Source organism: Molothrus aeneus, chromosome 3 (assembly GCF_037042795.1).
Source record: "Molothrus aeneus isolate 106 chromosome 3, BPBGC_Maene_1.0, whole genome shotgun sequence".
Classification (NCBI taxonomy): Eukaryota; Metazoa; Chordata; class Aves; order Passeriformes; family Icteridae; genus Molothrus; species Molothrus aeneus.
In genome coordinates this window covers 93232214-93259391 of record NC_089648.1, presented here as the reverse complement: position 1 = coordinate 93259391, position 27178 = coordinate 93232214, and the positions used below count along the sequence as shown (strand labels likewise).

Here is a 27178-nt window from a genome sequence, read left to right as displayed (position 1 = left end):
TTTTTCTTCTTTGTATTATCCTTGGTTTAAAATCCTCTCAAATTACCAGATTGCCCTCTGGTTTGTCGGAGTTTTATATCAGTGCCACACAGAACACTTGAAATTCCAAACATACATTTCAAGGGTGCAGAAAAATTATCAGGGATCTCAACTTTTCACCTTCATCCAGAACCAACAAAAATTTAAGGTTTGATTACCTGTGAGCGGCAGTGCCTGGACCCAGCATCCTGAGTAGAAATCAAAACTCATGAGTTGAGTGCTGAGGAACATTGTCCAATGCCTTTAAAAATACATTTCCATGTTCTCTGAGACAGTCTTGTATCAAAAATCTCACAGCTGAAAAATTTAGAGAGTGGAATCAATGTTAACTGTCTCTGCTGGTTCAAATACACACATAAACGAATTTGAGTTCTTCCAATAGTCTTTATACATAAATAAGGTGTTATTATCTGCACACTTCAATACTAGGTCAAATAAGATATAATTTGTCTTTCTGCAGTCAATGTAAACCTGGAATAATCAAAGTACTGTTTTGTATCTGCTCAAAAGAGGTGGTCTGTGTTATCCTATTTAATCCAGAACATATCTGTATTATCAAGTGAAATCATTGATTAGACATTGGTATCAGTGCAGTCTGGGGGGACTCCTGGATCTAACCCAAAAGACACATTAGATACTCAGAATTATCTGAAAATCTCACTTCTTTTTGTTGGACAACATAACTTGGATTTATCTGATTTGGAGCAACAAATTAGGCAAGGAAGGAATCTCAACTGGTATCTCTGGGCCTACTGTATGGTCAGTGGAGTAAACAGGCAGAGGGTAGATCACACCTCAGGACTGGATCATTGTTTGGAGACACTCTTCCACCTCCCTAAATTGTAGAGAAATTGTGAGGTGTACATACAACTTTGGCCCCATTTTTTAAGTGCTTACAGTTAAATGCAATGATTTCAAGGCCCTGAAGTCTACCCCTTTTGAATTCCCACATGATTCTATGTAGCTGCCTACCCTGAAATATAATTACTTATAATTGGTCAGTCTCCTTATATTATTTTTTAAGAAATACCAACAATTTTCTTCCCATAATTATTTAGCCATTATACACAGGCAAATAGATAGCTGGGAAAAAACTAAAAACATGCCAAAAATTCACTTACAGGCAGGATTTATGTTAATGATGTTGTAACAACATGTTGCAGCTTACATAATTTTTTTTTTAGTATTTATATATATACAGTAGCTCTACAACCCACAATGATATAACTTCCTTTGAAGACACAGAATTTGACAAAACCTTGTGCAGTTAACTCACCTATTAAACTGATGTTCTATTTATGGAATAATACAGCCCATTCTCTAGCAATATGTGGTCATGTAAAAAAAAAGACCCTATCACACAGACACAGGAGGAGACAGAATAAGGTTGCTATGGGAACCTTAGCTCTAAATGGTCTGGCTTTTGTTGGCTTAAAATCTCAAACATTGTGTTGCATTAATTATGTTTTGGTTGAGCTTCTTTGCACTGAGTATGAAATTTGTTTTGCATGCTGTTTCAGTCTTACATGTACATATGCAACATTTTAACGAACAGAATTACATGTGTTAGCTAATACATAAGAGAAGAATTTGTTTTATTACTAAACTGAGTCATGGCATTGAGGAAAATATTCTCAAGAAATAAGGGCAAGATTTTCTTTTTAGTCATCTAGCTAAATCTCAGATAACACTATCCTCCATTACTGAATATGGACCATGGATCCTAACAAACTAATATAGTAGAAGCAGCAGTGGGAGGGAACCACAACAAAAGGTAAGAATGAGGTGGCAATTGTGGGACAAAAAGGATTGGGAGAAGTCTCTGTTGGAGGCATGGGAGGGATTTTGGTATGGAGAGATTGGATGGAAAGAAGCTGAAAACAGAAACTGAATGAAAGGAAAGAGCCAGAGGAAAGGATTTTAGGGGAGACTGAGTGAAGGGAAGAATGAGCAATGATAGAAGTTGAAGGACTGCATTTAGTGCGGAAGCCACAGGGAGGAAAGTGGATAAAGAGATTCTGAAAACAAGGTTGAGTCTGTCTGTTGGGGAGGAGAAAATGGTAGCTGACATTTTGCTGTAAAATAAACTAATTAGGATAGTAATATAACTCAAAATACCCCCAAATTATGAAAATATTGTTAATCAATACTACAAATATAGATATAGATAGATATAGATATAGATGCTATATGGATAGCATATATATTGTTCCAAAGCATCTTAAAATCTTCTGCTGTATGAAAACAACAAAATTTCATTCATTCTACAAACTAGAAACAGTTTACAATACTGAATTTCTTCACAGGACATTTCAAGTGTCATGATGATGATTTTAATGATGATTTTCCTCTTGTAAAACTAGTTGTGGGTCACGAATAAAATTTAGGTTTCTTTTCTTTAAATTACATTATCTATTCTTAAGAAGATTATATTTAACTTGCTGAATTTTCCCTAGAATGATTACAATCTTTATTCATCTTTATGGATGGTACAGAGTCTGGAATTTTTATGATGAAAACTGATACAGCACTTTAAAACTTTTCTATGCTGAAAACCAATATATTTAATTTCTATACTACCAGGCAACAAACAGTACAGACATTAATAATAGGTCAGCTCCACTTTAATGTTCTCATATGGTAACCATAATTTAAACAGCCTGTTAAAAGTTTCACATTGTTTTAGCAACCATAGACCCTAGGTCAAAATACATGTATCTTCAAACTGATTGAAACTGTTTCGTTTTTCTATCTTTATTTTGTTTGAAAATAAAGAAAACAGTATTTGTGATCTAGATTATTTTCACACAAATTTAAAGAGTTCCATGTATTAAAGTAAGCAAATTAAATCACAAGTTAAAAGGTTTTCTCAAAAAGAGAGATTAATGTCTTCATAACATTAAAAAGAGCATTATCTTTCTTCTGAGCACTAAACAGTCTGAGTAATATGCTTACATATGTTCACAATATGCTTGCAAGCTGATGTGACCTCAGGCTCCCAGAAAAGACAAGTAACTGCTCAAGTGACTCTCAAGCACTTTTAGCGTAAAACGGTCAATAACACCAAACACAGCATAAACCACTCCTGTAAAAGTCTGCAGGCCAGTCACATAACAGTTATGCTCACAGTAGTTAAGTTCCCCTTAGCTTTTGATGAAACCAACAGCAATAGTACTGATATTTTAATGTGAATGACTGTGTTATTTTAGGGGGCTCCAAGGATTTGAGACAGGACTCACAGTGGCAGCAGCCACTCCCTGGCCCCAACTATCTCTCAGCTTCTTAGCCTCCTTTTAACAGCTATATCTCCTTGAAGAGGAACAGGACCTAATGGTATCCATTAGGAATAACACACCAAGAGTAACCAGATTCATCTTGTTTTTATACAGGCAGCTAATGATGAGGATTATACATGCCTGGAATGAATCAAAGACAGACACTTAATGACTGACATCGTCATTTATCAAAGAGCATAAAGACTTGGAGAATCCTTAAAGTTAAAACAAATGCTTATGATAGGCCACTTTACAAATTGGTACAGCTTGTTAACAAATACCACAGATCTCAGTCACTGTGAGTTAGAACATCCCCTCCCACTAAGATGTCCTTATACAGTATAACTTTTGGCCCACAAAGGTAACTCTTAATTTCTTTAACCCGCTCTGTCTCAGGGCTCATACTGCTTAACATCAATCAAGGTTCTCTACAGAGTGCATCAGGGCAACACTCTACACCACAAATACTTCTTGCATCTTTTTTCATAGGGGCTAATTGAGTTATAATTCTGGAGAAAACTTCATCTTGTCTGAGACTTCCAAGCACAGCTGGCATTTGACAATGCATGTATACCAGCATTTCATGTGGACTGGTGCTGCTAGGATATAACTTCATTAAAGAATGTAAATGACATCTTCAAAAATAGCAGTAGACATCCACATCCTTCTAACAGAGGGAAATAATGTCTCAGAAGGCCATTCTCATCTTGAGGAGAAACACTGAGAAGATCAAACACTCTGGACTTCTACACAGATGTAAATGTCTTCTTACAGATCTCTGGAACTTGTATTCCAGTCTCCTGAGAGAGACTGCAAAGCTCTGATGTCATGCTACAGCTCTGTCCATCTTCTTCGGAATAGCTGGCATGTAGAATCAATAGGGAGAGAAGAAAGCAGGTGATATTGACTCCAGTAAGATATTAACTGTTGTGTATGACTTCTTAAAACTGAACCAGGAAAAAAGCTGGAAAAATGCACTTTCAGTGTGCTTCCCTGACAGTCTGAGAGAGGCACTTGATCCTACACAGGCTTATCCTACAAAGGTTTATCCTAGATGTAATTCTACTATTTTCACTGTCAGAGCACAAGTACTGCAAGCACCTAACAAGGGGTAAAGGACAGGATTAGAATTAAAAGAAATTATTTAAACCAACAAGATGATATGCAGCAAAGAAATGTAGAAAATCAGACACTTTAGATGGAGAAATCAAATGAAGTGATACAAATTGAGATACAGCTGCTAGGGAACAACACTACAATAAAGGATGGAGGGTTTATGCTAGGTTACAGACTGACCATGATCTGTGGTTTTGTTGAAAAATATTTTAGGATATATTGAAGGAATTGCAGTATGTCAGAAGTAGGAGACAGTAGTCATTCCACTCTATTCAGTTTCAGAGAGAGCTACATTAGTACCGCATTCTGATTTGAATGCCCCACCTTCAAATACAGACAAGTTAAAGAGACTCCAGTGAGATTGAAAATAATAAATAAAAGAAGACTGAAGGACCTGTAGAAAAGGATGAGATACACTACAGCAATCTCACAGTATAGAGAGGTTACTAAAAAGTGCACAGTGAATTCTAACTGAAGAAGAAGAAAGCTATTCCTAGAAAAGATTGTTTAGGTTAATATGGACATTCCCCACTCCCCCTGTTCTAGTATACTATCTGGAGACTGAAGATCAATCTTAAACTGAGACTTTTAAGGGCATATACTAGTGACATTTTAAGTCATAAATCTAGGCAGAAAGACACATGAAATGATCCCTTTATCTCTTTCAAATCCTGCATTATGTGGATTCTATTACTTGCAGTATGGTTATTGTTATGTAAGCTTTAACTGGCTCCACTTCCCAGATGAGACTGAGCCAGTACAGAACTTAAGCAGTACAGTGCACTGACAGGAGCACATCCATCTTCCCAGCCCAGACCTCTGAACTCCTACACACATTAAGAAAGAGGTTTCAGAAGTTCTTCTGATTAGAAGGGGAATTTGCAAGAAACAAACCTGGTGTCTTCCCCAGCAGCATGAGCAGTAAGGGAGTAAGTCATGCAAATTGAGAACAGGGAGGATGCTGTGATTTTTTTTCACCTCTGCTTTCATTATGATTGCTACAACCCCATGGGCCATGTTCATAGGTACAGAAATGTCACCTTTTTCTTTGCTTTAGAATGTATTTTTGCATGTATGTGTACAGGTTAATATCTGCCATTTTAGGAGTTTAGTTTATTTTTAGAAGCATGATTCCAATATATACAAAAGTATCCCATATGAAACATGTAAAAACTTTTCCTAAAAGATTGCCTTAATTGCTTTGAGGCACAAGTATTCTTAAAGCTCCAGACACATAGGCATCTAATGAAACAGCCAGGGAAAAGGTGATCCTCCTCTAAGAGGTGTGAGCCAGCTGAAATATATCAATATATCAATTAGATATTTTCTATTTACTACATGCATTTGGTTTAAATAAGCCATCTCTAGTAACAAAGTTCTTAAAGCCAATGGTTATTGACAAATGATCTCCAAAGATACCAGCTACAAAACAGTTTCTCTTTCTAATGGTGAGACAATTTTAAAGGAAGGCCATCTGCAAGTTCTGCTAGCTGGCAATTAACCTGTACTTCTCTCCACAAATTATCATGAGAATGACTTCTGTAAAACTTCATACAAAAGGAGTTTCAGTATCTATTAAATGTGTTTAAACATACTTTGGAAGTTGACTTAAGACATATTTCCCATTGATTTGAAAAGCAAGAGATTAGAGAGACAATATCTGACCCAGTGCATAAATGTATGTTTTGTATGCTGGATGTTTTTGGATGCCTGACATCCCTTAAGTAACAGTTTAAGCCTTGCTATGTCTTTATTATTTATGCTTAACTTTTATTGTAGAAAAATGTCTATTATTTTGTTTTTCTCAATGCATACTCTTTGATTTTAGCATTTTTGTGCTGTAGATACATTTTTTTTGTTAGTAGATGAAAGACGACATTGTGGTTATGCCATGCTATTTAGGATGTCAAATGAAACATTTTATATCCTTTTAAATCAGAAAGAACTTCTGCTCTTATCAGTAAAATAATGGAAGAGTTACACTGAAAGACAAAGAAAAAATTTATGCTCTTGCCTAATCTTAAAGTTGAAATGCAATCAATAAATGTATTTCATCAGTCTGTTGGCAAAACCCTATTTCCCTTAGACCATCACCATAAAAACACCAGAAAAAACTAAAAGTTACAACACTGTTGCTACAGGAAACTTAGAGAAGATATGATAAAGCAAGTTAGACATTTTGAATATACACTGGAAAGTATATTCTATGTGTCTAAAATCTAATGTATTTTTCTCGAGCCTTTTATATGCTCCCCTTTTAACACTTAGAAAATGATCAACATTTTAGTCTTTTGTTAGTTAAAGATAAATTGTTGCCTCAAAGATTTAATGTACATTTACCATGATTAAAATATGAAAGATTACCCCCTATTTTTCCAACAGAACATATTTGATTTATAACTGGCTATTTCTTCTATAGCATCATTTCATGCATATATTTGAAATCATTCTCCTTTATAATGTTTTATTTTTCCTTATTGATCATAATTATTTTTCTATTTCGAGATGTAAATGAAGTAATGGTTCTGGACTGTGCAACAAATTCTCTAAGTTTTTTTTCTCTATAAAAAATGACCTTCCAAATGTAGCCCAACCCTGCAAAATGAAATTTTTATTTCCAAAAGTAATATCTAATGCTATGTTGTAGATAACAATGTTGGCATTTGACTCAATCAATCTTTTATACCTATAAAACTCACTTTGATGCTTAATTAGTTGTTATGTTTTTAGCCCAGCAAGTTGCTTTATCTCACTGTCCCGTAAGTGAACTTGCAGATTTAAAGCAAAACTGTTTCTCTTTGAACAGTTCTAATGCAATAATGACCAAATGCAAAAGATAGTTAAATGATACTTTGTTTATTATGGTTATTTTCCAACAGCACCAAGTTGAGTTTTGAGCTAAGTTGGTGAGATTCAAAAAACAGGTCTCCTTCAAGGAAAATAGTTTAGACAAAATCCCAATGATCTTAAGCAGTTCTTAGTTATTTACTACCTACTTGACAATCTATCTTTTGATACCACAGTTAAACAAAAAACCTTTTCCACGTCCTGATGTATCACTGTAGTCCTAGCACTCAGATGAATAGTACTCTTGCCTCTGGAAACATTCCTGAAGAGATACCTGCAGTATGCCAGCTATCCTGGAATAGTACGAGACAAGCCCTGAAATTAAAGCACTAACTTTAATAACAAAATATTGTAATGCAAGAAATACATCTGATTTCACTTTGAAAATGCTAAGGAAAAAACTAGGCAGCAGGTCATGAGGACAGCAAGAAGAGGACATGCATGAGGACAGTTTTTAAAGCTGAGAACACAGACTGTGTTTCATTAACATGTTCAAGAAACAGTTCTAAGAACAACAACGAAAAACAGTGAAAACTAACTTCACTTCAAACTAACTTCCTGAAAAATTGGAGTGTTAAATAAGTTACTTATAGTCTATTGAGCAAGTTCATGGGTTGTAAATAACAAAAAAAAAAATTCAATGTGCCTATAAATTCCCTTAAATGTCTATATTCAATTTTTATACCAGTACAGAAAACTAAGCAATGTACATTACCACAACAGAAGATGTAAAACAGCAATCCCAATTCCATTTTATTCCTTAAGCAAGAACTAGTGTTTCTAGGAAATAGCTACCCCCATTATCTTGGCTAACCTTACAAAAACATAGAGGAAACAAGAAGTAACTGGAAAGAATCAGAAATACAAAGAAAAAAAAACTTTTCAGTTTCTGTAAAGTAATTTTCAGTACTGAATCATCTAAGCCACATTAATTAATAATATCTTTTTCATTGTGGGAAGAAAAGGAAAAAATAGATTTCTAAGAAGAGACAAAAATTCTTCATCACTCTCTAATGCAGTAATGAGCTTTCCACCCTACACAGAGCTGTGCCAACAGAGCTGAGACAGGCAAGTGTTTGTAAATTCTGGATCTTACACTATCCTGTGTTTGTCAACTACCCACAGTGGGACTGGTCAACTTCTAGGGGATGCTAAAGGCCAGGAAGCAATGACCTGATGCATGTCATCCCAAAGGCCAGGAAGCAATGACCTGATGCATGTCATCCCTGGGCTCTTATTCTGTGAACACAATTGAATTCTTCCTTCAGAGAGAAAGAAAACTCAGCAAATTCTGTAAGATTTCCCTCAGCAGGAAGGAGAACACTAACTTTCTCTTTCTCATTGTTCATTCTGTTACATGAAGAAAATCTTCTGGTTCCAGGTGAAGTTAAGAGGATCTGAAAAGATTTTGTAAGAATTGAGTGCTCTCAGTATTGCATTCCCTCACAAATAGTTCTCAAATGAAAAAACAAACCACTCTAAGGTTGAGAATAGACTACTAATAAAAATTTAATTAATAAGAGTTTTGACTAGATTCTACCCTCTTGCATCCTTGAAGAGCTTCAAAATAAAGGAAAAAAGAACAGTGCAATGAGATGTGATTCTGGGCAGGTCTTTTCCATAAAAAAGTATATGTCAAATTATTAGTCAAAAAGTCCAAAATCAACCATGCACCTAGATTAACACTGATAATTTAGTCCCTTATCCTTTCTACTTTAAAAGGGTATTTTAATCTACACTGCATCTCAGTTCACTAAAACTCTGAAGCTGTATTTGATACCTTGATCAATGAATCCACTACTGCGCATTAAACATTTATTCAAATAATTCATAACTCTAAATCCTTAGTTTTTAAAAAGTTGTGTAGAATTGTGTAGACCTGGATCAGTCTAGTATCAACTATCAATAAGAACTTGTTTTGGTGGATTAATGCTGTAACCTCAGCAGTAAATCCTTTAACTGGACAATGCCCCTCTGAGATACAAGACAGTATTTTTAAAAATCAGATTCTAAATTTTTTTTTTCTTTTTTAACTATTAGGTTTCTATTGAACAGATGATTTTCTTGGTTTCTCTGTAATTAGCTGGGACCAATTTCTCCTAATTGTTTCCCATTAACCTCATTACTAATGAAACAAGGATAGTTTGTGATCTCTCTTTCAGGAAGCCTTTTTTTTCTAAGGAGATTTTGAAGACTGAGATTCGTAGATTTACCAGTGGTGTTACAGCTTTTGGGATTCCTTCTAAACTTGCAAGCTCTGGTGGTGTGACCTAGCACTTGGGGAGCAGTCTGACATCTCCTGTTGGCTTCCAGATCACTTTTTGCCTCTCCATTGCATAAAAACTGAGCACTCTTGGAAGTATTTTAAACATGCTAGGTGCATTCAGGAAAAAAACCCTCAAATTTAGAAGACTTAAAGGAAAACAACAATTTTCCTCTTTCTAGCCTTTAATCATTATATGCACTAGGCGGTTTAATTTACCTAATTTAGGATTTCAGTCTACAAACAAGTCTTCAGTTCGAGCATTTTTGGAAGATGACTTTTCAGGGATTAGAAATGTTGGGAACCAGGTACTTTAGACATGAGAATTCCCCAAATCTACAGTAAAGTTGGAGGGGAGAGGGAATCAATAGAATCCCACATTGAAAAAACCAGTCGAAGAAAGGAATATCTGTTTTTCCCTAGCTATAGAATGCCATAAACTAACTTTTAGTTTTTAAAGGATGTATGTTTTGGGGTTGTTTTTTTTTTTTGTATTTCGGCCTCACGGGAAAGCTTTTTAAAATGTAAAATCATACAAGCTAAAAGTCAAACGTGCCTAAGGCCATGACTTGCAATTTCACTTTAGTTGGCGTGGCAACGCTGTACGTTTTACAAAATCCAACTTTTGGATTTGAATACGATCAGGCCACAGAAGATTTTAAGATTAAAAGTAATCTTTGAATTTTGCGAAGACCTTTCCCCCGAGCTTGAGGGAGGTGAGAGGCCGGCGGGCCGCAGCGCTCCGCCATGGACTCCGGCACTCCTCTAACTTCATTCATTTTACCCGAGCCACCTCCTGGTCTCCCGAAAGCTGCTGCCTCCAGGCTGATGGAGGAGGGAGCGGGAGAGCCCGAGGTACTGCGGGGCGCAACGTTGCTGCGGCCATTTTATGGTCCCGGGGCCGGGAGAGCTGGCGGCTCCCGCGGCGGACGAGCGGCAGACCGGGCAGGCCAGCGCCGTTCCCGGAGCACAGCGGCGGCGGCGGCGGCGCGCTCCGAGCCCTCGCCCTCCCGCGCTCTCGGGGGCGCGTGCGGCGGAGTCTCGGCCCGGCCCGCCTTGCCCCGACGGGCGCCAACGGGCCCGGCTGCGGCCGCTCGCGGGTGCCGGCGGCGGGCGCGCTGAGGGAGGAGCGGGCGTGCTGCCGCCGCTTCCTCCTGCGCGGGGGCCGGAAGGCAGCGCGGCCCGGCAGCGGGAGAGGGCCGGGCCTCGGCGGTAGTGCCGCCGTTGCGGGTCAGCCACCCAGCCTTCCGCAGTGGGGGCGGGCAGGCCGGGGGAAGGGCCGGGCCCCGCCGCCGCGCTGGGCGATGGAGTGAGGGAGCGCTGCGCGGCAGCGGGAAGATGGCCGGTGGCGGCGGCGGCGGCTGCAGAGACAGCTTGTTTCTGGAAGGTGCGTGCAAGGCTGCGAGGAGGGAAATGTGGCCCGCGAGCCGCGTTTCCCTTCTGGCGACCAGTAAAGGGGCACGGCATAAACTGGGAAATGGGGGAGGCGGGCGTGTGAGTTCATATGGGGTGGGGGGTGGGGGTTATGGGTCCCCTTTGGGTGCGACGACAATGAGAGGTGGCTTCGTGGTGGGGGAAGGGTGGCTGCCGTGGCTAGGTCTGGTGAAAAGAGACCTGCTTTTCAGGGAGGGCTTAGTGAGGGCGATTTGGTTCGTTTTTCTTTTTTCCTTCTTTCTCTCTTTTACTGTTCCGAGACGTCGGGAGTGCGGTGTTTCTTTCCTTTGTCGGGGCAGCGCCGAGAGCAGCCCGGGCTCGGTGCAGCGGCCGGACTCCGCCGCGGCTCGGCGGGCGCTGGGCTGGGGGCGGCGGGCAGGGTTAGCGCTGGGTGAGAGGGAGGCCGGGGCTGCATTGCCCTGCCCTCAGCCCGCTCCCAGGCCCCGGCCTAGCCCGAAATCTTTGCCCCCACCATAAAATAAGTCTTCGCCTGCTCCTAAAAGGCTCCTGTAAAGGTTTGGGACTGAGTTTAATTTTGTGAGGGGGGTAATGGCTTATAATTGTGATACGAAGGGGAGGATGAGCGTTATTACGTGCATTTGAAAGAAACCTTTTGCATTTGTAAAGCCCTGACTCTTTTTTTTTCTTTTTTTTTTTCCTTTTTTTTTTTTCCTTTTTTTTTTTTTTGTTACACGGTTTTGGTGTCTCGAGGGGTTTTTTGTTTATCATTATAAAGCTTTCAATTATACTGCAAAAAGCCTCCTGAAATGGGGATATTTTTAAACTGTTGAGTCTTTACAGTTTCATTGATACATCAAAAAATTACTGCTGTAGTCTTGCAAAATTGCTATAAGCACATATCCTGATGGCATGGACCAGTAGTCTGGTAAATAATGCCAAATTACCGAAATGATAACAAAGAAAAATTAATGAAATGAGGTATTCCTCATAAGCAGAGTTTTTCAAGTCAGAAATAAGTTTAGCATGGGAGATTTGCAGTACCTGTATTGCACAGAACATAACCTCTTGCAGATTTTCTCTTGCTGCAGGATGTTGGATATTGGCTTTTTATTACAAGATATTCTGGAATAGATGTACTGTGTGAACAAAGTACTGCTTGTTGTTTTGAATAATTAATCTGGAATTTTGATGTTCAGAAACTCTGGGTAATAACAGCTGTCACAGTACCTCCCTTATTCCTTTAAAGGATTTGGTGGTGAAATGCAGACACCCCATTTTCTTCTTGAAGTCTCCACAAACTGTGGTGAGGTTTGTGCAGACAGGTAAAAGTGTCAAGGTGATGACTAGTCACTCTCTTCTATGTGTGCCTTGAGTATTTGCTGCCTGGTGGCTAAGAGAATATGCATTTCATATGCAATATTCACACCTTTTTGCTTGCGAGTTCTCGTTCCAACAGCAGGAGCAATACAATACAGGAAGCATCTCCATTTGAAGCTTCAATGTTCCACAATGGGTGAACTGAGTTATCAGCTGGTTTTGTGTTTCCCCATTGTTTGGGGACATGTTCATTTTAGGACTGGTGAGGTGATAGAAACCCTAAGAGTTCAGCCACATGTGAAGAAAATCTAGTGTATATGGTGCTGACAAAAAGTTTATGGGGGTGGCCCAAGTCCAAATGGGACAGTCACAATTGGGCAGATTTAGTAAGAGCTGGTAAAATCTGTACTGATTTGAAGCAAAGGGAGAAGACTTTCAGATGTTATTTGATAAGTACTTATTAGAGATATTTATAGAAAAAGTACAGGCATAGAAAAATCTATAAATACATATATATACATGAGATTTTTGTCAATCTGCAGTCTGGAAAGGTAGCATATTAGATCAACCTAATGATGTTACCTAGAAGCACCATTACCCTAAGGCTAGGCAAGCAAAAGAGTGCCAGATTTGTGCAACAAATATAGTGGGGACAAAAAGGGGATTGAAGTGTGCAGAGTAGGAAATATGGCAACTTCTATTGCTGGATGATGGTTATTAATACATGAGCCAAGAGCTGTATCTATAACTTGTCTGAGTGTATGTTTCAGGGAGTCCTTAGAAGGCTGTGTAAGCAACAACAAAAAATTGTTTACTTAATGTTTTCAGAGGTGTTTTCTGAAAGACTGGCAAAGGGGAGGGGCAGGACTCCTCTGTCCATCCCTGCACAATAGAAGAAGTCTGGGCAACATGGATGTCAGCTCTATCATCAGTTCAGCTTAGTCTAAGGGACACTGTGCTGGTTATACGTTGACTATCAGTCAGACTCAAGATAAATTCACAGTTAAGTGAAATAAATTACTTTTCAGTATCACAGTTGTTCGGAATTTTGGTTTTGATTCCATGTGTCCAGTGAGATACTGCTTTTCTTTCATTTAGTATAACAGATGTTACTATGAAGAAATACGTCTGTCATTCTAGTGTAAAAGTGCTTCCTCTTAACATTTTTATTATTCTATTCTCCAGTAAAAACAAAATGGTCTTTCTGGAAGGGTGTTCCTTGAATGATTGATTTGTTGCCTTTCTGGTAATACCATTCTTGAACATAGTGATTCATAGTGATTCATGTTTTTTGTCCAGTTCTTTGTATCTAATGTGCATAATTTTTTTATACTGTATTATATAGACTGTTTAATGGAAATGTGAAAAAGATCCCTAGGACTATAATGGACTCTTTAAAGCTGCATTTTTTACCATTCTGAAGCAGTAACAATAGTTGATCACATATATGTGGATATACGGGGCCTGCATGATTACTTCACTTGAAGTGCCAGGACTGTTAGAAGTGTGGAAAGTACTCTATCTTTGTTATTTAATCTAGATGCAAGTGAAATTAGTAAAACTGTTCTGAATTTGCTTTTTTAAAGTGATGTTTCAAGTTATGGGCTGAACATGCAGAAATTGCACTAACAAAGTATTTCTCTTACATGGGAATTCTTTCCTGATGTGGAGGAGGAGAAGTTTAGTGAACTGTCTGCAACAGTTCTTGTGTTTTTTAATTGATAGTCACGTCTAAAATATAAAGAATGGTAGGCAACCTCATTTGGACTTAAGGTAGGAGGCATGTTAAATATATGGGAATGGAGAGTACTGTTGATCATAACCTTGGAGAAAAATTGCAGGAACTCTTGTTTTCTGACTCCTTCACTATTACTGAATTGCAAGGAAATTGTAATTTCTCTTTTCCAACATGAAATTTAAAGTTTACCTATGTTTATGCAGTAGATAATAGGTAAACTTCAAAATATTTTCCAGAAGAAGGGAGAAATGTAGCATTCTTTCTTATCATTGATTTCAGTCTCCTGGTGATTACAGTAGTGATGCCGAGAACCAGTACTGAATTTTCTTTTTGAGGCTCTCCTTTCTAAGGAATGTTGCCAGTCCCTAGCATTAGAGCTGTTGAGATATTTCAGTGCAGTCGTGGCAGGAATTTGCTCAATTTTCATTCCTATTTCTTGGCTACAGGTTTCGTAATAACAGTAAACAAAACTATGTGGTCTACCTGTTAGCAGCAGTAGTATAAACTTCACAGTTGACTGCCAGAAGACTCCAGAAGACTGCTTTATTCTTCTTTCAGTTCACATATAAAGATTTGTCTTCACCAAAGCAAGAGTTGTAGACTTATGTCTTTTCTTAAGAGTAGCTGAGATTCTGGGGTGGTACAGAAACATGCAGCTTTTGTGTATTAGTGTAGAGTTACAGCCTTACTTACCTTTTGAAGTGGTGGTAAGCCCCTCCTCTCTTTTTTTGTTTCTGTTTTTAATCGTACTGTGACATCTCTGGCTGGAATAATACAAATTAGGAGGAATTAGAGTGGAATTTATATTCAGGTAGAACACTTGAAACATTTCTACCTGCAAGACTCTTCTCTTTATTTTTATCTTAACAGTGAAAATCAATTATTAATTGTTGCAATTGTCTCTAATAAGTCTGTGGTGCTTTGTTTGTGATCTAATGGAGATTGTGATTAGCTTGAAAATGTGGGGAAGAGTTGTTTCAGGTATCATTGATCTTCTGTGTCTATATGGACTCCTGCTTTATCCTGTTGAATTCTTCTCTGGTTTGCATCTGTCCCATCAATGTCCAGACAGCTTGTTCCTTTTTTTCTTGAGACTGTTTGTTTTTTTTAAATGACAAAGGGTGAAGGTTGTGACTTCCATAGCTTGTCTATATATCCCAGTCCTTTGACACATTCAGATTTTTTTTCCAGCACTGCACATCCATCTTCTTAGACTTGAAGAATGTTCAACTGTCCTGTCCAGTGGTTTTCAGAATAGGAAACCTTCTGACTTGAGTAACAGGTTGTTTTCTATGAATGAAACTCACTTATTGAGAACTGTTCCTCAACAAAGTAAAATTGAAAACATTTCTTACTGTCTTATTTTTTAATACATGCCAGACTAATTTGGGTGATAGGTGGCATGAAATATTAGGAAAGGTGGGGTGCTTCTTAAAGTATGCAGAAAGATTGTAAAAATAAACCTAATTTATCTATTACTGCTCTATAACATATGTTGCAATATGCTTGGGAGCACCTTCTAAGGTAAAAAGCCTGTGTCCCAGTCCTCTTCCACATCATCACCTCCTTAATTTTGAGACAGGATTCTAGGAGCCCAGGCTGGTCCTGAGCTTTCTGAAGTAATGTATCTGTGCACAACTTTCTGGTTTTCATTGTGGAGGCATTAGTATTTGGTAGTTTTTCCTAAGTAACTCCTGGTCTATAAGTTTTCTCAAAGTGGGACATAGAAACTTCTGGTGTAACTGTCTTGTTTGGGGTGCCTCATCCACTATTTTCTGGCTCTTGGATTTGGTAGTAAAGCACTACTCTTTCCTCAGAAAAAAGTTAGAGCCTGTTTAGTCTTTCCCTTCTTGTTTTATGTACAAGGATAAAACAAAATAGATTATTTATTTTAATGGTTTCAATAGCAACTTTGGCTTTTATTACTGTTGTTTCTGGAAGACTGCACATGGGTTTTGGTGCAGTATCAGACTTCACCTAGTCTATAGTTTTATCTTTGTCTCATAATTGAGGAGTACCAAGGTGTTTTGTGTTGTAGCAGATCCTATAATATGAGAATAGCCACTGAACTTGCCACTTTTAAATATTGCTTTGTAAGAATATGAAGGTTTTTTGAGTCAACTCATAATTTTGCCTCCTTCCTTCCCAGTAACAGGATCACTTATTTCCAACCCCTGGCCATAGGAAGAGACACCTTCCGCTAGACCAAATTGCTCGAGGCCCCATCTAACCTGGCCCTGAACGCTTCAGAGTTGGTGCATTCACAACCCCCTCGGCAACCTCTGCAAGTGCCTTACCACCCTCCAGTGTCCTTGGCTAGTGCTTTCTTAAAAGTAACAAACATAGTAGCATAACTTTCATTTTTCCAAAACTTAAACCCCTCTTATTTACAGAGGTGTAAGGTAATTTTTTTTACCAATTTACCTTACAGGTAAAAATACAGAAGTTCTGTGAAATTTGCTCACTCTATTAAGCAGGGAAGTCAAAATTAGTATGCCTGAAGCGAAGGTTTCAGTGTTGCCTGAGCATGGTTCGGTTTGCTGCTCACTGGTGTTTGTTCCTTCCGTGGCTGAGCAGTCAGGGATCAGGGCAGCGAGAGGACTTGGGGCACAGGACAGCAAATACCTTCACCTGTGTGCGTTGCAAAGAAAGGAAAGGAAGAGTGTGCAGGATAGCTTAAGATGCTGCAGGAGGCTGAGAAACCAAACAGAAATGGAGCTGTTGTGGTGGAGGATATTGTAGAGAAACCAGGAACAAATCTGGGTTTGGGGAAAAAGGACAAATGTAATTCTCTTATCTTGGCAGTTCTAAAAGGCAGTTACATTGGGAATGAGGGGAGCACATGTGTTAAGTTCCTTTCTTTTGGCCAATGTTTTGGCACTTACTTTGTTTCAGTTTTATAAGGTAGTGATAGTTTCACATAGATTGAAATTTGTCTAATGCTCTGTACTTACTTTCTATGAAGAAAATTAAGGCATTAGTAGAATATTATTATCTTTCTTATTATATAGAATTAAATTTGTTGGCAGCTTTATCTTACACATTTAATTTTTAAAAGGATGTATTCCTAACTTCTGTTTCTGTGTTTAGCAGCCTAGGATGCTTAATGCCTAATATTTTCAGGTTAAGATGACCTTTTCAGGTTAAGATGACCTTAAGTCAGAATTGGTGTTTGAATGTCAGGTTAGTGGGTGTGATTCCAGTTTGGAAGCAGAGCTGCATGTACTCTCCACCACCCTGGAAACTTAACCACTTTCTTGCCAGAGAGGTTGAACTTGCTCTGTTCTGTCTTGCCAGGTTGGCACTTTGCCAAACTTCTGTTGAATTTGCTCATTGAACGGTAACTGGTAGATGCGGGACAATGGCTTGGATGGGGGAGAGCGTACAGCCTCTCTTCTCATGTGAGAAGAATCGGATGTTTCCTGTTCCATCTCTGCCTGGTGATCTGTTATGTCAGGCTAAGGTGTATTACATAGCTTCAACTTTGTAATAGGTATTTTAGTGTGAGAGCAGCTTTATTCTGCTCAAGGAAACACAACTATTTTAAATAGCAGGTTATCTTCTGTGAAGAACAAGGTTATGGTGAAGGTTGGAGACTGGAGGGAATAAATTAACAGCCTGTGGTTATTTCTTCCCAGGTTGGTCGGCAGGCCTTTAAAAAGTTTTTGTTAACAGACAAGGGATGTAAGTGCTGCATGAGGCAAGGAAACATTTCTGCGCGTGTGTCCCAGTAATTCCTATGAAAGAAGAATTTGGAGTGAAAGACTTTGGGGTATCTTTCTTTGAGTTAATCTTGAGTGATTATAGATAAAGAGCAATGATGATTCAAAACTCTCTGTTAAGCCCTCCTGGTTTTTTGTTTGTTTGTTTTCAGACCATATGAGCTGGAGCAAAGTCTCCCTGCTCATAACTCTGAGATTTTGTTTGTTTGCTTATTTTTATTAGAAGACTTGCCACAGCAATGTTTTAGGAATGAAAAATACCAATAATACTCTTTGGTGTGGTTAAACATATTACTCTATGACATGATTAATAATATGTAATCTTAGAAATTTATGTCTGTAAGAAACAGCTGCAAAATATTTATTTTATGAGTGTTTTTATTCAATGTCATACAGTTGTTTCATTTGTACTAAAATTCATTCTACTGATGTATTTTTATTAATGTCATAGGATATAATGTTGTATTTGTTTGACATGTACAATTTTTATGGCTCATTTAGCAAAATATGAGTATCCTGCTGATGACAGAATTTAATACGACAGTCTAACAGAAAGATTATTCAAGAGCCCATTAGATGAGAATTTGAACTATGCTGTCGATGTTAGGTTTCATATTTACAATTGCCTTTGTAATTTCTGAGGCTCGCTTGTAGAAATGTTTACTAGAGTGTGTTGTAACTTTATTTCTACCAAGGCTTACTGCTTAAGAAACAATTTAAGGATCCTTTACAATTGGGAGTAAACTCCCAAAAGTGAACTTTGGGACTGTGCTGGCCCACGTCATTGTGATTGCATATACCTGGCCCTGGGACAGTAAAGCTTCAATGGAGATTTTATAGCTCTGCCATAAGGCAGGTATGTTGTAGCTGAATCTTGATAAATACTACAAATTGATAAACTACCTGTCATTGATAAAGTAAAAAGTTCTTTGTCATGTAGCAAAGCCTATGTTAGATGAAAAAGGCACTGCTCATTAGGGGTAAGAAGGGCTCTGTAGAAACAACTTAGAGATCAAGGTAAGCAGGAGTTTCCTTGGATAGAAGTGGCTGAAACTCTGACTGCAGGATGGTCGCTTAACAAGTTCTGTGTTTTGGCTTAGCTGTCTTTGGAGTGCTGTTTCTTGAAAAGTAGTTTTATAACTCGGTTCAATTAGTGAGCTGGCATGTGTTATTTTATTAAAAATGGTTTGATAGCCCATCTTCATTTCTGTTGCTTTTATGAATAGTTACTGAGAAAACGTTTGCTTTTCATGGGATGTTAAAGTGATTTTTTTTAGCTTTTTAAAAAATAAAGCCTACTTAGTGGATCTTAGTATACTGTGACATAGTTATCAGTTTTCAGTGCTCCTTAAACTCATTGCTGTTAGGTCTGGAGTAGTTTTGTACTTCCATTACAAAGATTTCCGTGATCTTAATGCAGTACTCCAGTTGCATTATGTCACACCTTGCTGTATTGATGATTGCCAATTGCAAAGGGAGTTAAAGTAAATAGTGTATCTAGTCTGATCAGAAGGCTGTTGCCTATATTTGTGTTGCATTTCTCTGATTTTTTTTTTTCAAGAGACATAATGTACATAGATCTAAACTGTATATGGATTTGCAGAGTCATAGAAGTCCCTGTGTGTGGGGGCCACGCAAGGAATTGTGCCTGCAGTTGACAGCACAGGCAGGCCCACTGCCGGGTGCTCCTCAGAGGGACAGAGCTGCTGCCCCTCCCAGAGACAGCGAGCTCCAGCTGTGCTGCACTCAACCCTGGCACTTCACTGGCTTATGGCAGCTTGCCTGGAGGAACTGAATTGACAGAAAACTAATCTTTGGTGTGGGGAGAAGTGTTGGTGGAGCTAGTCTATTCCTTTTCAACCATATTAGAAATCCACCTCAGCTGATTGCTGCCTTGTATGGGTATGAAAGCTTGCCAGTGTCTCTAAAAATTGGAGAAAACTCCAGGTATTTAGCCTTTACAGAAGGGCAAATGCAAGTTTTTTTCTTGCCACATAGTTTAACTAACTCTTTCATCATCCTTTCCCTACTCGATTATTTTCTGAAATGTCCTTTTTTCATGTGACCAAATTTTTGAGGTTAATTGAGATTGTTGAGCATTTTCCTTGTATGCTTTCTTTGCTATTTCATGTGAATTTTGAACAATTGACAACCTCAAAGAGGTGTCTTGCTCTTTTTTTCTACTTCAATTACATTTAGAGTTCCTTCTTATGGAATAAACATTTCTTGTGGAAGTGCTGGATGGGGCTCTGAGTGAACTGGTCTAGTTGAATGTCTCCCCACTGCTCATGGCAGCAGGGCTGGCAATAGATGATTTTTAAGGTCCCTTCCAACCAATACAATTCTGTGATTCTTCTGTCCTGTGTGTGCAAGTTAAGTTCTTGCAGAGATTGTGGAACATTTCTGGACTTTCAGTTTCTGTATGTTTTTATAAAGGGAAGAGCATCTATCTGATATCATCTATGAAACTTTACAGGATAAAACCAGAAGAATTAAATAGTACAAATTCTTTTTTTCTTCCTTCTCTTGGTATGTAAGATACAGTGCTTTATTTCAACCTGATGTTCCAATTTCTGCAGCAAACATGGAAACCTTCTCCAAGTGTCAGTTGCCTAATTTCCAGGTAGTTTGGCTAGGTTATTAATCTTACTCTGTATGTAACTGCCTTTCAGCACTTTCTAAAAATAGATTGCCATTTGTTTAGTGCTGCTGTATTCTCAGTTGCACAAGCTTAGGTTTTATGTGAAGATGGATCCCATGGTGCATAACAAAGTGTGCAAATCACATGCATAATATACTGTAAGGTTTCATGCTGTGTTTTGCTCATCTTCTAAAACTATTCCAGTGTTCAGAATTTGAGATCATCTGTGATTATGTAATATACTGATTTGCCACAGAAAGTGTATTCTGGAATTCTTGTTCAACTGCTATCTTCCTCAAAATGGCTTGTTAGCTTTATATATTTTTTCATATTTTGAGAGTGAATTGGCAGTTCAGAAATTGTTCTTAGGCTAACCTCACCTTTTATCCTCTATTTTTATCTATAAAATAGGAATATACCTCTCTTTGACTTAACTTTCCTTAAAAACAACAAAACTTTCTTCCTAATTTCTGAATTTTTGGTGTATCTCCAAGTCTAGCAATAGAGGTTTTAGGTAAGTAAAGAATTCATAATGCTAGAGATGAAAAAAATAGTTTATTGTTTGTTTCTCCTTTCTTCCCTGTTTATTGTTGGCTCCTGCTTTTGATGTTACTCAAATTATTTTACTTGTGTGGGAAGTTTGAGTGGGAATCAGACTTACTCAGAGAGGGAAAAGAAGAAAAGTGACTGTCATACTCCTTTTGGGAGGTTTTTGTGATGGGGTGCAGTTGATTCAGGGGATGCTTTGTGCCTGTGAATAGTCACTGGTTTTACTTGAGGTTGGCTGGATTCAGGTGGGTTGGAACATCCTGTTCAAGCCAGACCCAGCTAGAGCAGGCTGCTCAGGGATTTGTCCGGTCTCTATTGCCTCTCAGGTCAGTGTGGCCCACTCTTGAGCACACACGTGGTAAAGAATAAGTTCTGTCTTTTGCAGACTAGCCTGTAGTTCACCAAGTCATCCAAGTTGCCCTTCTTGAAGGGCAGTGATGTTTTTCCAGTCTTTGGGTACAACTGGCTGAAGTGCTCCTTAATCACATCTTCCTTGACAATGGGTGATACTGCATTCCCACAGATTCTGCTGATAGAGGTGAGGAACTGTGAAGTCAGACGGCAGAATTTAGCAGTGAAATCTGGGATAACAAAAAAATGGATCATATTCTTAATTTTTTTTCATGTCTTTTGTAATTAGGTTGTTTCTGTCTCATTGAGCACAAAATGCCCACAAATTTCTGTAGCATTCCTTTTGTTGCTGGTGTAGACAAGGAAGGCCTCTTGAAGTCGTTCTGCATTGTTTTCTGATGTCGTCATAAGGGCACCATTCTTGGGTGGGGTAGATACCTCTACACCTTTGTTGAGAGAATCAGTAGAAAAGGTGAAGAAGCATTAGTTGTCCGTTGTGTGGTTATCACTGCTGTCTACCCTGATAAACTTTCAAAGGCATCACAAAGAAAATGTTTAACATATTTAAAAGCTCTATCCTTTCACCCTCCTCTGTTACTCCTTGTTAATACTTAAAAAATATTTAACAGTTCGGCAAATTATCAAACTTAGGCAGTTCTGTGTCCTTCAGTCCTGTCATCAGTGCAGTAACCTGCAAAGTAAGCAGCCCAATGTGCTTACAAGCCCTGAAAAAAACCCAATCATTTACCAGAATATGCAGATGATTTCCATCTTTAAAATACAGAACTTTCAAAAATGCTTTTGCTTTTCAGGGTCATGAACACTTTTGTCCAGAAATGAATGCTCTGTGTTTATAATTTGTTTTCTGTGGACATCAAGTTCTTGGAAGGGTGTGGGTGTTTTTGTTAGCCAGCTAAGAGATTGAATTCCCTTCACGTGCCAAGGAATGTCTGTGCTTGATATCCATTACACTGGTATCATAGAACTTCATTATTAAACTCCCTGCTTCATGTAATAGCTCAGCTACTGTGAGGTTATGATTACTGTCTGTTACTGGAGGTGCTTTTGACTGGTTTGGGTTTTTTTTTTGCCTCTGCAGCTAATTTAGGGAGTGGAAAGTTAAAGCATCTCTTACGCACTAGATATTTAAATCTCTACCTATAAATGTAGATTAGGCTACAATTCCATGGAAATTTCCTTGGTATCCATAGTACTTATGATAGTTTCAGTTCCTGGATGGACCTCACCTCTGCTGTGCTGTCACAGCTGCCCTGTGTTAGTGTGGTTGAACAGGAGGAGGGACCTGATATGGTTGAAAAATAGCTTTTCCCCTCCCCTGCTGCTCAAGGGGTTCTTGCCTGACTTAGTTTCCTTCCCCAGCTTTTCTGTCAGTGCTGACATATGCAGGGTGCAGGACAGGAGCGAGAGAATTGGCAACTCTTAGGAAGAGTGAGGGCCCTGTAAAATTCTTCATATAGTGCTGCTGAATTCAGACTGTGAAAATGCAACCTCACTGTGGTTACACAGTTGATATAGTAGAGCTGATGGTATCAAAGCTGGAAGATAAAAAGCTGTTTTGCATAGAAGCCTGTCTGGAAGAATAATGAAGCAATGGAGAAAGTAAACCAAAAAATATTTCCGTGTTAGAGTTTTATGAGTACTTGTATCCTCTTAACAATATATCTGATGACTCTAAATGAGCAACAGATTAGAAAGCTTAGAAGCATTCTTTTTCATTTATTTAAATATGAGTCTGGATGAAGGCAATGATTCTGAGTACATTTAAATTAATTTACATTTTCTGTGCGAGCACTGCAGTATCTGATAAGTTGGTTGCAGTTGTGATGGTGTAAGCGTTTGTAAGATGAGGCTTGCAGTGTTTCTTTACCAGCAACTGGGGAAAAAATGTAAACTTCAGGTCTTTGTGAAAAAGCATCTGGGTCCTGAACCTAACCTTTGTTTGATCTAGATTGTGTGTTTAGAATGGTTCTTGTACACAAAGAAATAGATGAGATTTCAGCAGATAAAAGACTTACAACAGTTTCTATGTGTGCAATAGAGACCTTGAAGTCTCTGCTATTTTGTTCTGGGGGGTAGAAGGGAGTTGTTCTGGCAAATCAACTTTTCTAGGAAAGTAACATTTTCATATATATCACTGATCTTTGTGTGGACAGTAAATGCATCTTACTCCTTTGGTGAGTTGATCTGAGAGAATCATACAACTGTTAGGTGTGAAAGTGATCTTAAAGAGCATCTAGTTCCAATGCCCTTTCTGTGGACAGGGATACCATTCACTAGATCAGGTTGCTCAGGGCCCCATCCAGCCTGGCCTTCAACACTTCCAGGGGTGGGCATCCACAGCCTCTCTGGGCAACCTGTTCCAGTGCCTCACCACCCTCCCAGCAAAGTATTTCTTTGTAGTACATTTAATCCAAACCTGCCGTCTTTCAGTTTAAAACCACTGCCCCTTGTCCATATAAAAATCCCTCTCCCTTCTTTTTATAAGACACTTAAGGTACTGCAAGACTGCAGTAAGGTCTCTTTGAGGTCTTGTCCATGCTGAACAATCACAGCGCTCTCAGCCTGTCTTTGTTGGAGAGGTGCTCTCACCCTCTGATCATCTTTGTGTCCTCTTCTGGACCCACTCTCAACAGATCCATGTCTTTCTTGCATTGAGGACCTCAGAGCAGGATGCAGTACTCCAGGTGGGGTCTCACGAGGGCGGAGTCGTCTCCCTCAACTTGCTGGCCACTCAGCTTTCTATGCAGCCCAGGATACAATTGGCCTTCTGGGCTCTCAGTGAGCACTGTTGGCTCATATCCAGCTTTTCATCCATGAGAACACCCAAGTGCTCTCCAAAGGGTTTCTCTCAGTGATTTCTTCTCCCAGTCTGTACTCATGTCTGGGATTTCCCCAACTCAGGTGCAGTACCTTGCTCTTGGGCTTGTTGAATTTCAAGGGAAAGCCCACTTCTCAAGTTTGTCCAGGTCCCCCCTGGATGGCATCAGGTCCTTCCACTGTGTCAGCTGCACCACTCAGCTTGGTGTCATCTACCAGCTTGCTGAGGCTGCTCTTGATCTCACCATGTCATTGATGAAGACATGGAAGAGCACCTGTCCCAAGAGTCAGGAGAGACCTGAAGGATGCCACTTGTCACCAGCTGCCACCTGGACATTGGCTGTAGTTCGCTGGCTCCATCCATCCAGCCAGTTCCTTACCCACTAAATAGTCCATCCATGTCTTTTCAGTTTGGAGATAAGGACATAATGTGGAACCATATTAAAGGCCTTAGAGAAGTGTAGGTAGACAGTCTTTCCTTGTTGACCATTGCTGTCATTCATTCCATCATAGAAGGCCACCAGATTGGTCAGGCATGATTTGCCTTTAGTTAAGCTATGGGCACTGCCTTGGTCACTTTCTTGTCTTGTACGTGCCTTAGCCTGTCTTCTAGGAGAATCTCCTCCATGGTTTTCCCAGGCACAAAGGTGAGGTCCTCTGATCCCCTGCAGCTCCCCACTGCTGCCAAAATCTTGCTACACAAACCCAGCATCACATACAAAACAAAGAAATAAGGATGTTTTTCTAGTGTGTCGTAGTGTAGATTGGTACGGAATGATTTGCCTTAGAGGCACAAGGTACAAGACATGAGAAAAACACATCTTCCAAGGTGATGTCTTTTGCTGGACACTAACACTTTACTAAATACTGTGTATGTCATTTTTTATTTTGTGCTTTAGGCAGAATTTTAACTGATTCTTTTTTTTGCAACTGCAAAATTTTGGTCTTACTTGATGGATATTCACTATGAAGATTTTCCTTCCATTTAGGAATTGCTTGAACTGTTGAATGACAGTAACTCCTGCTGAAGGAGTTTACAAAACAGTGTCCACGTACAGTAATTTAAAGGTGTTGATCTGCTTGCTGACATTTTCCTTTCTAATATTTTGCTTTCTAATCCAAAATTTGATAATTGTGTTTTACACAAGAAGACTGTATGGCTTCAGGGTGTGATTAGTAATGACATAAATGTCCTAATGAAACACACTATTTTTTCAGGATTTTTTTAAATTGGCTTGTTAGAAATTACATGTAACTGTTGTTTAAAAAAGCAGTGAAATGTGTCAGTTACACCTGTGTAACTTCTCTAGTTAAATTCCATGTACTTTCTTGGGCTCAGAACTGATACCTCCCTTAGTGTAACAGCACCAAAGGGAGTTAGTAGTGTGAGGAAAAATGAGAGTGAAATCTGCCTCCAGCATGCTGCCTGTCTTAGGCAGAGGTACAGGATTACCTTCTCTTGACATAATATCTTAGGGTTAGTGCGGCTTTTTTGAATATTTTCACCTCTGGGTATGACTGTGCCTTGTTGATTAAAAAGACCTTGAATAGTGCACATAGTGAAAATTGCATCATTGGGGTTCCAAATTTAAGTCTTAGTACAAAATAGTCAGCAGCTTAACCTTAGTAACAGATTACTTGTTATCCCCTTAAAAACATTAAAAATCCTGTATGGAATCAGATACCAAGTGGCTGTTCAGATCAAGTAACTCAGGTGAACACTCTGGCTAACATGATGGTATACTTCTAGATTTACATTTTTGTTAGGACCAAGAGTGCTAGAGAGAGTGAAAATTGATCCAGAGTTGAATGAGCAGAACTGGGATACTGAGACATTTTCCATGGATAGCTGCACTGATCAGTAGCAGTGAATTGAACTGTCCAATACAAAAATGCTTAATTAAAAGAAGAATTACAGAAAATACTAAGAAACCTTTTGAAAAAGACAGAAAATATGTAGCTGGAGTTGTAAAATATTTGCAGCCAGCTTGGGAGTTATTTAAAGGTATAGGAGGCTTACAGTATGCAGGCTACTTGTTTAAGTAGATTTCAAAAGGCTCCCCAAATTCTAAAATGCCTGGCTAAACAGCCGAGTAAGATATAGTATCTGAAATAAAACTTCATAGTTCTTGAATCAGATCTTTTATCTGAGTAATGAAAATAGAGAATAATAAAAAAATCTGGTGGATTTAACCTGTAATTATAATGAAGTGGGGAAAAAATTGATTAGTAACTCCCAACAGACATAAAACTATTGTAAAGTATTTCTTCAAACTCAGCAGGAAAGTTTGAGGAGTGTCTGGAAGATCAGTAGACAACCCAATTGAAAAAGGTGGCTTTGGAGTATATAAGGTCATAGCTGAATAATGGAATAGCTTGCACTCACTTTGGCAACGCTTAGAGAGCTCTTCATGCCAGAATGTTTCTTAATAAGGAATGTGACAGAGTGTACGACTCAAAATGAAGCATCAGTGGAAGAAATTGCAGTACATTGAGCAAACTGTGAACAAGGCAGCATGATCAAATGGCATTCATCCAAGTGTTGTAAGAGGAACTGGGGGATAAAGGAGCTAATGACTGCAGTGTGTTGCTTGTGGTTAGCATCATATTTCTGCTACAGGTAAGGAGGGTAGCTAGCGTGATATCAGCATTTTAAAAAGGCAGTGGCAGTATTTGAGGAACTTTACATCAGTGAGCTTTATAATTTCAGGGAAATTATAATGGAGACCAGAATTGATTTCATTGTTCCCTCTGTAAAGTCAAAGGCTTTGGGAGAGGCTGAATTACCTCTGAATAAAATGGGAAATTTCATAAGAAACAATTGGGAAGAGTTAGAAAAAAGAGGGAAAAATGTTTGTTTTGTTAATAGGAGTTACCAGTTGAATTGCACAAGGATCTCTTACATTGGTGGACAGTTATAAGGAAAAGGGTATGATAACGAGATGACCAGGTTAGTAGATGTTTAAACTATACTTGGGTTAGTATAGTGTCTAGCTATTTTTAAAAAGTTGTAAATGCTCAGGTTTTGAGTTATGTGGGCTGAAATTGTACATGAAATTCTGTGTAGGTAAATGTCAAGTAATCTAA

The 27178-nt window shown here is 38.8% G+C and overlaps 1 protein-coding gene across 2 annotated transcripts in view; it reads left to right on the top strand.

The window, feature by feature from the left end:
• Positions 1-10735: 10735 nt before the first annotated feature.
• SENP6 (SUMO specific peptidase 6) overlaps positions 10736-27178 on the top strand; it is a 71829-nt gene continuing 55386 nt past the window's right edge. For both annotated transcript variants that reach the window (XM_066547406.1, XM_066547405.1), the window contains exon 1: positions 10736-10927. In XM_066547406.1, the coding sequence (XP_066403503.1) occupies positions 10879-10927 (49 nt within the window). In that variant the 5' untranslated portion in view covers positions 10736-10878. The remainder of the gene's footprint in view (positions 10928-27178) is intronic.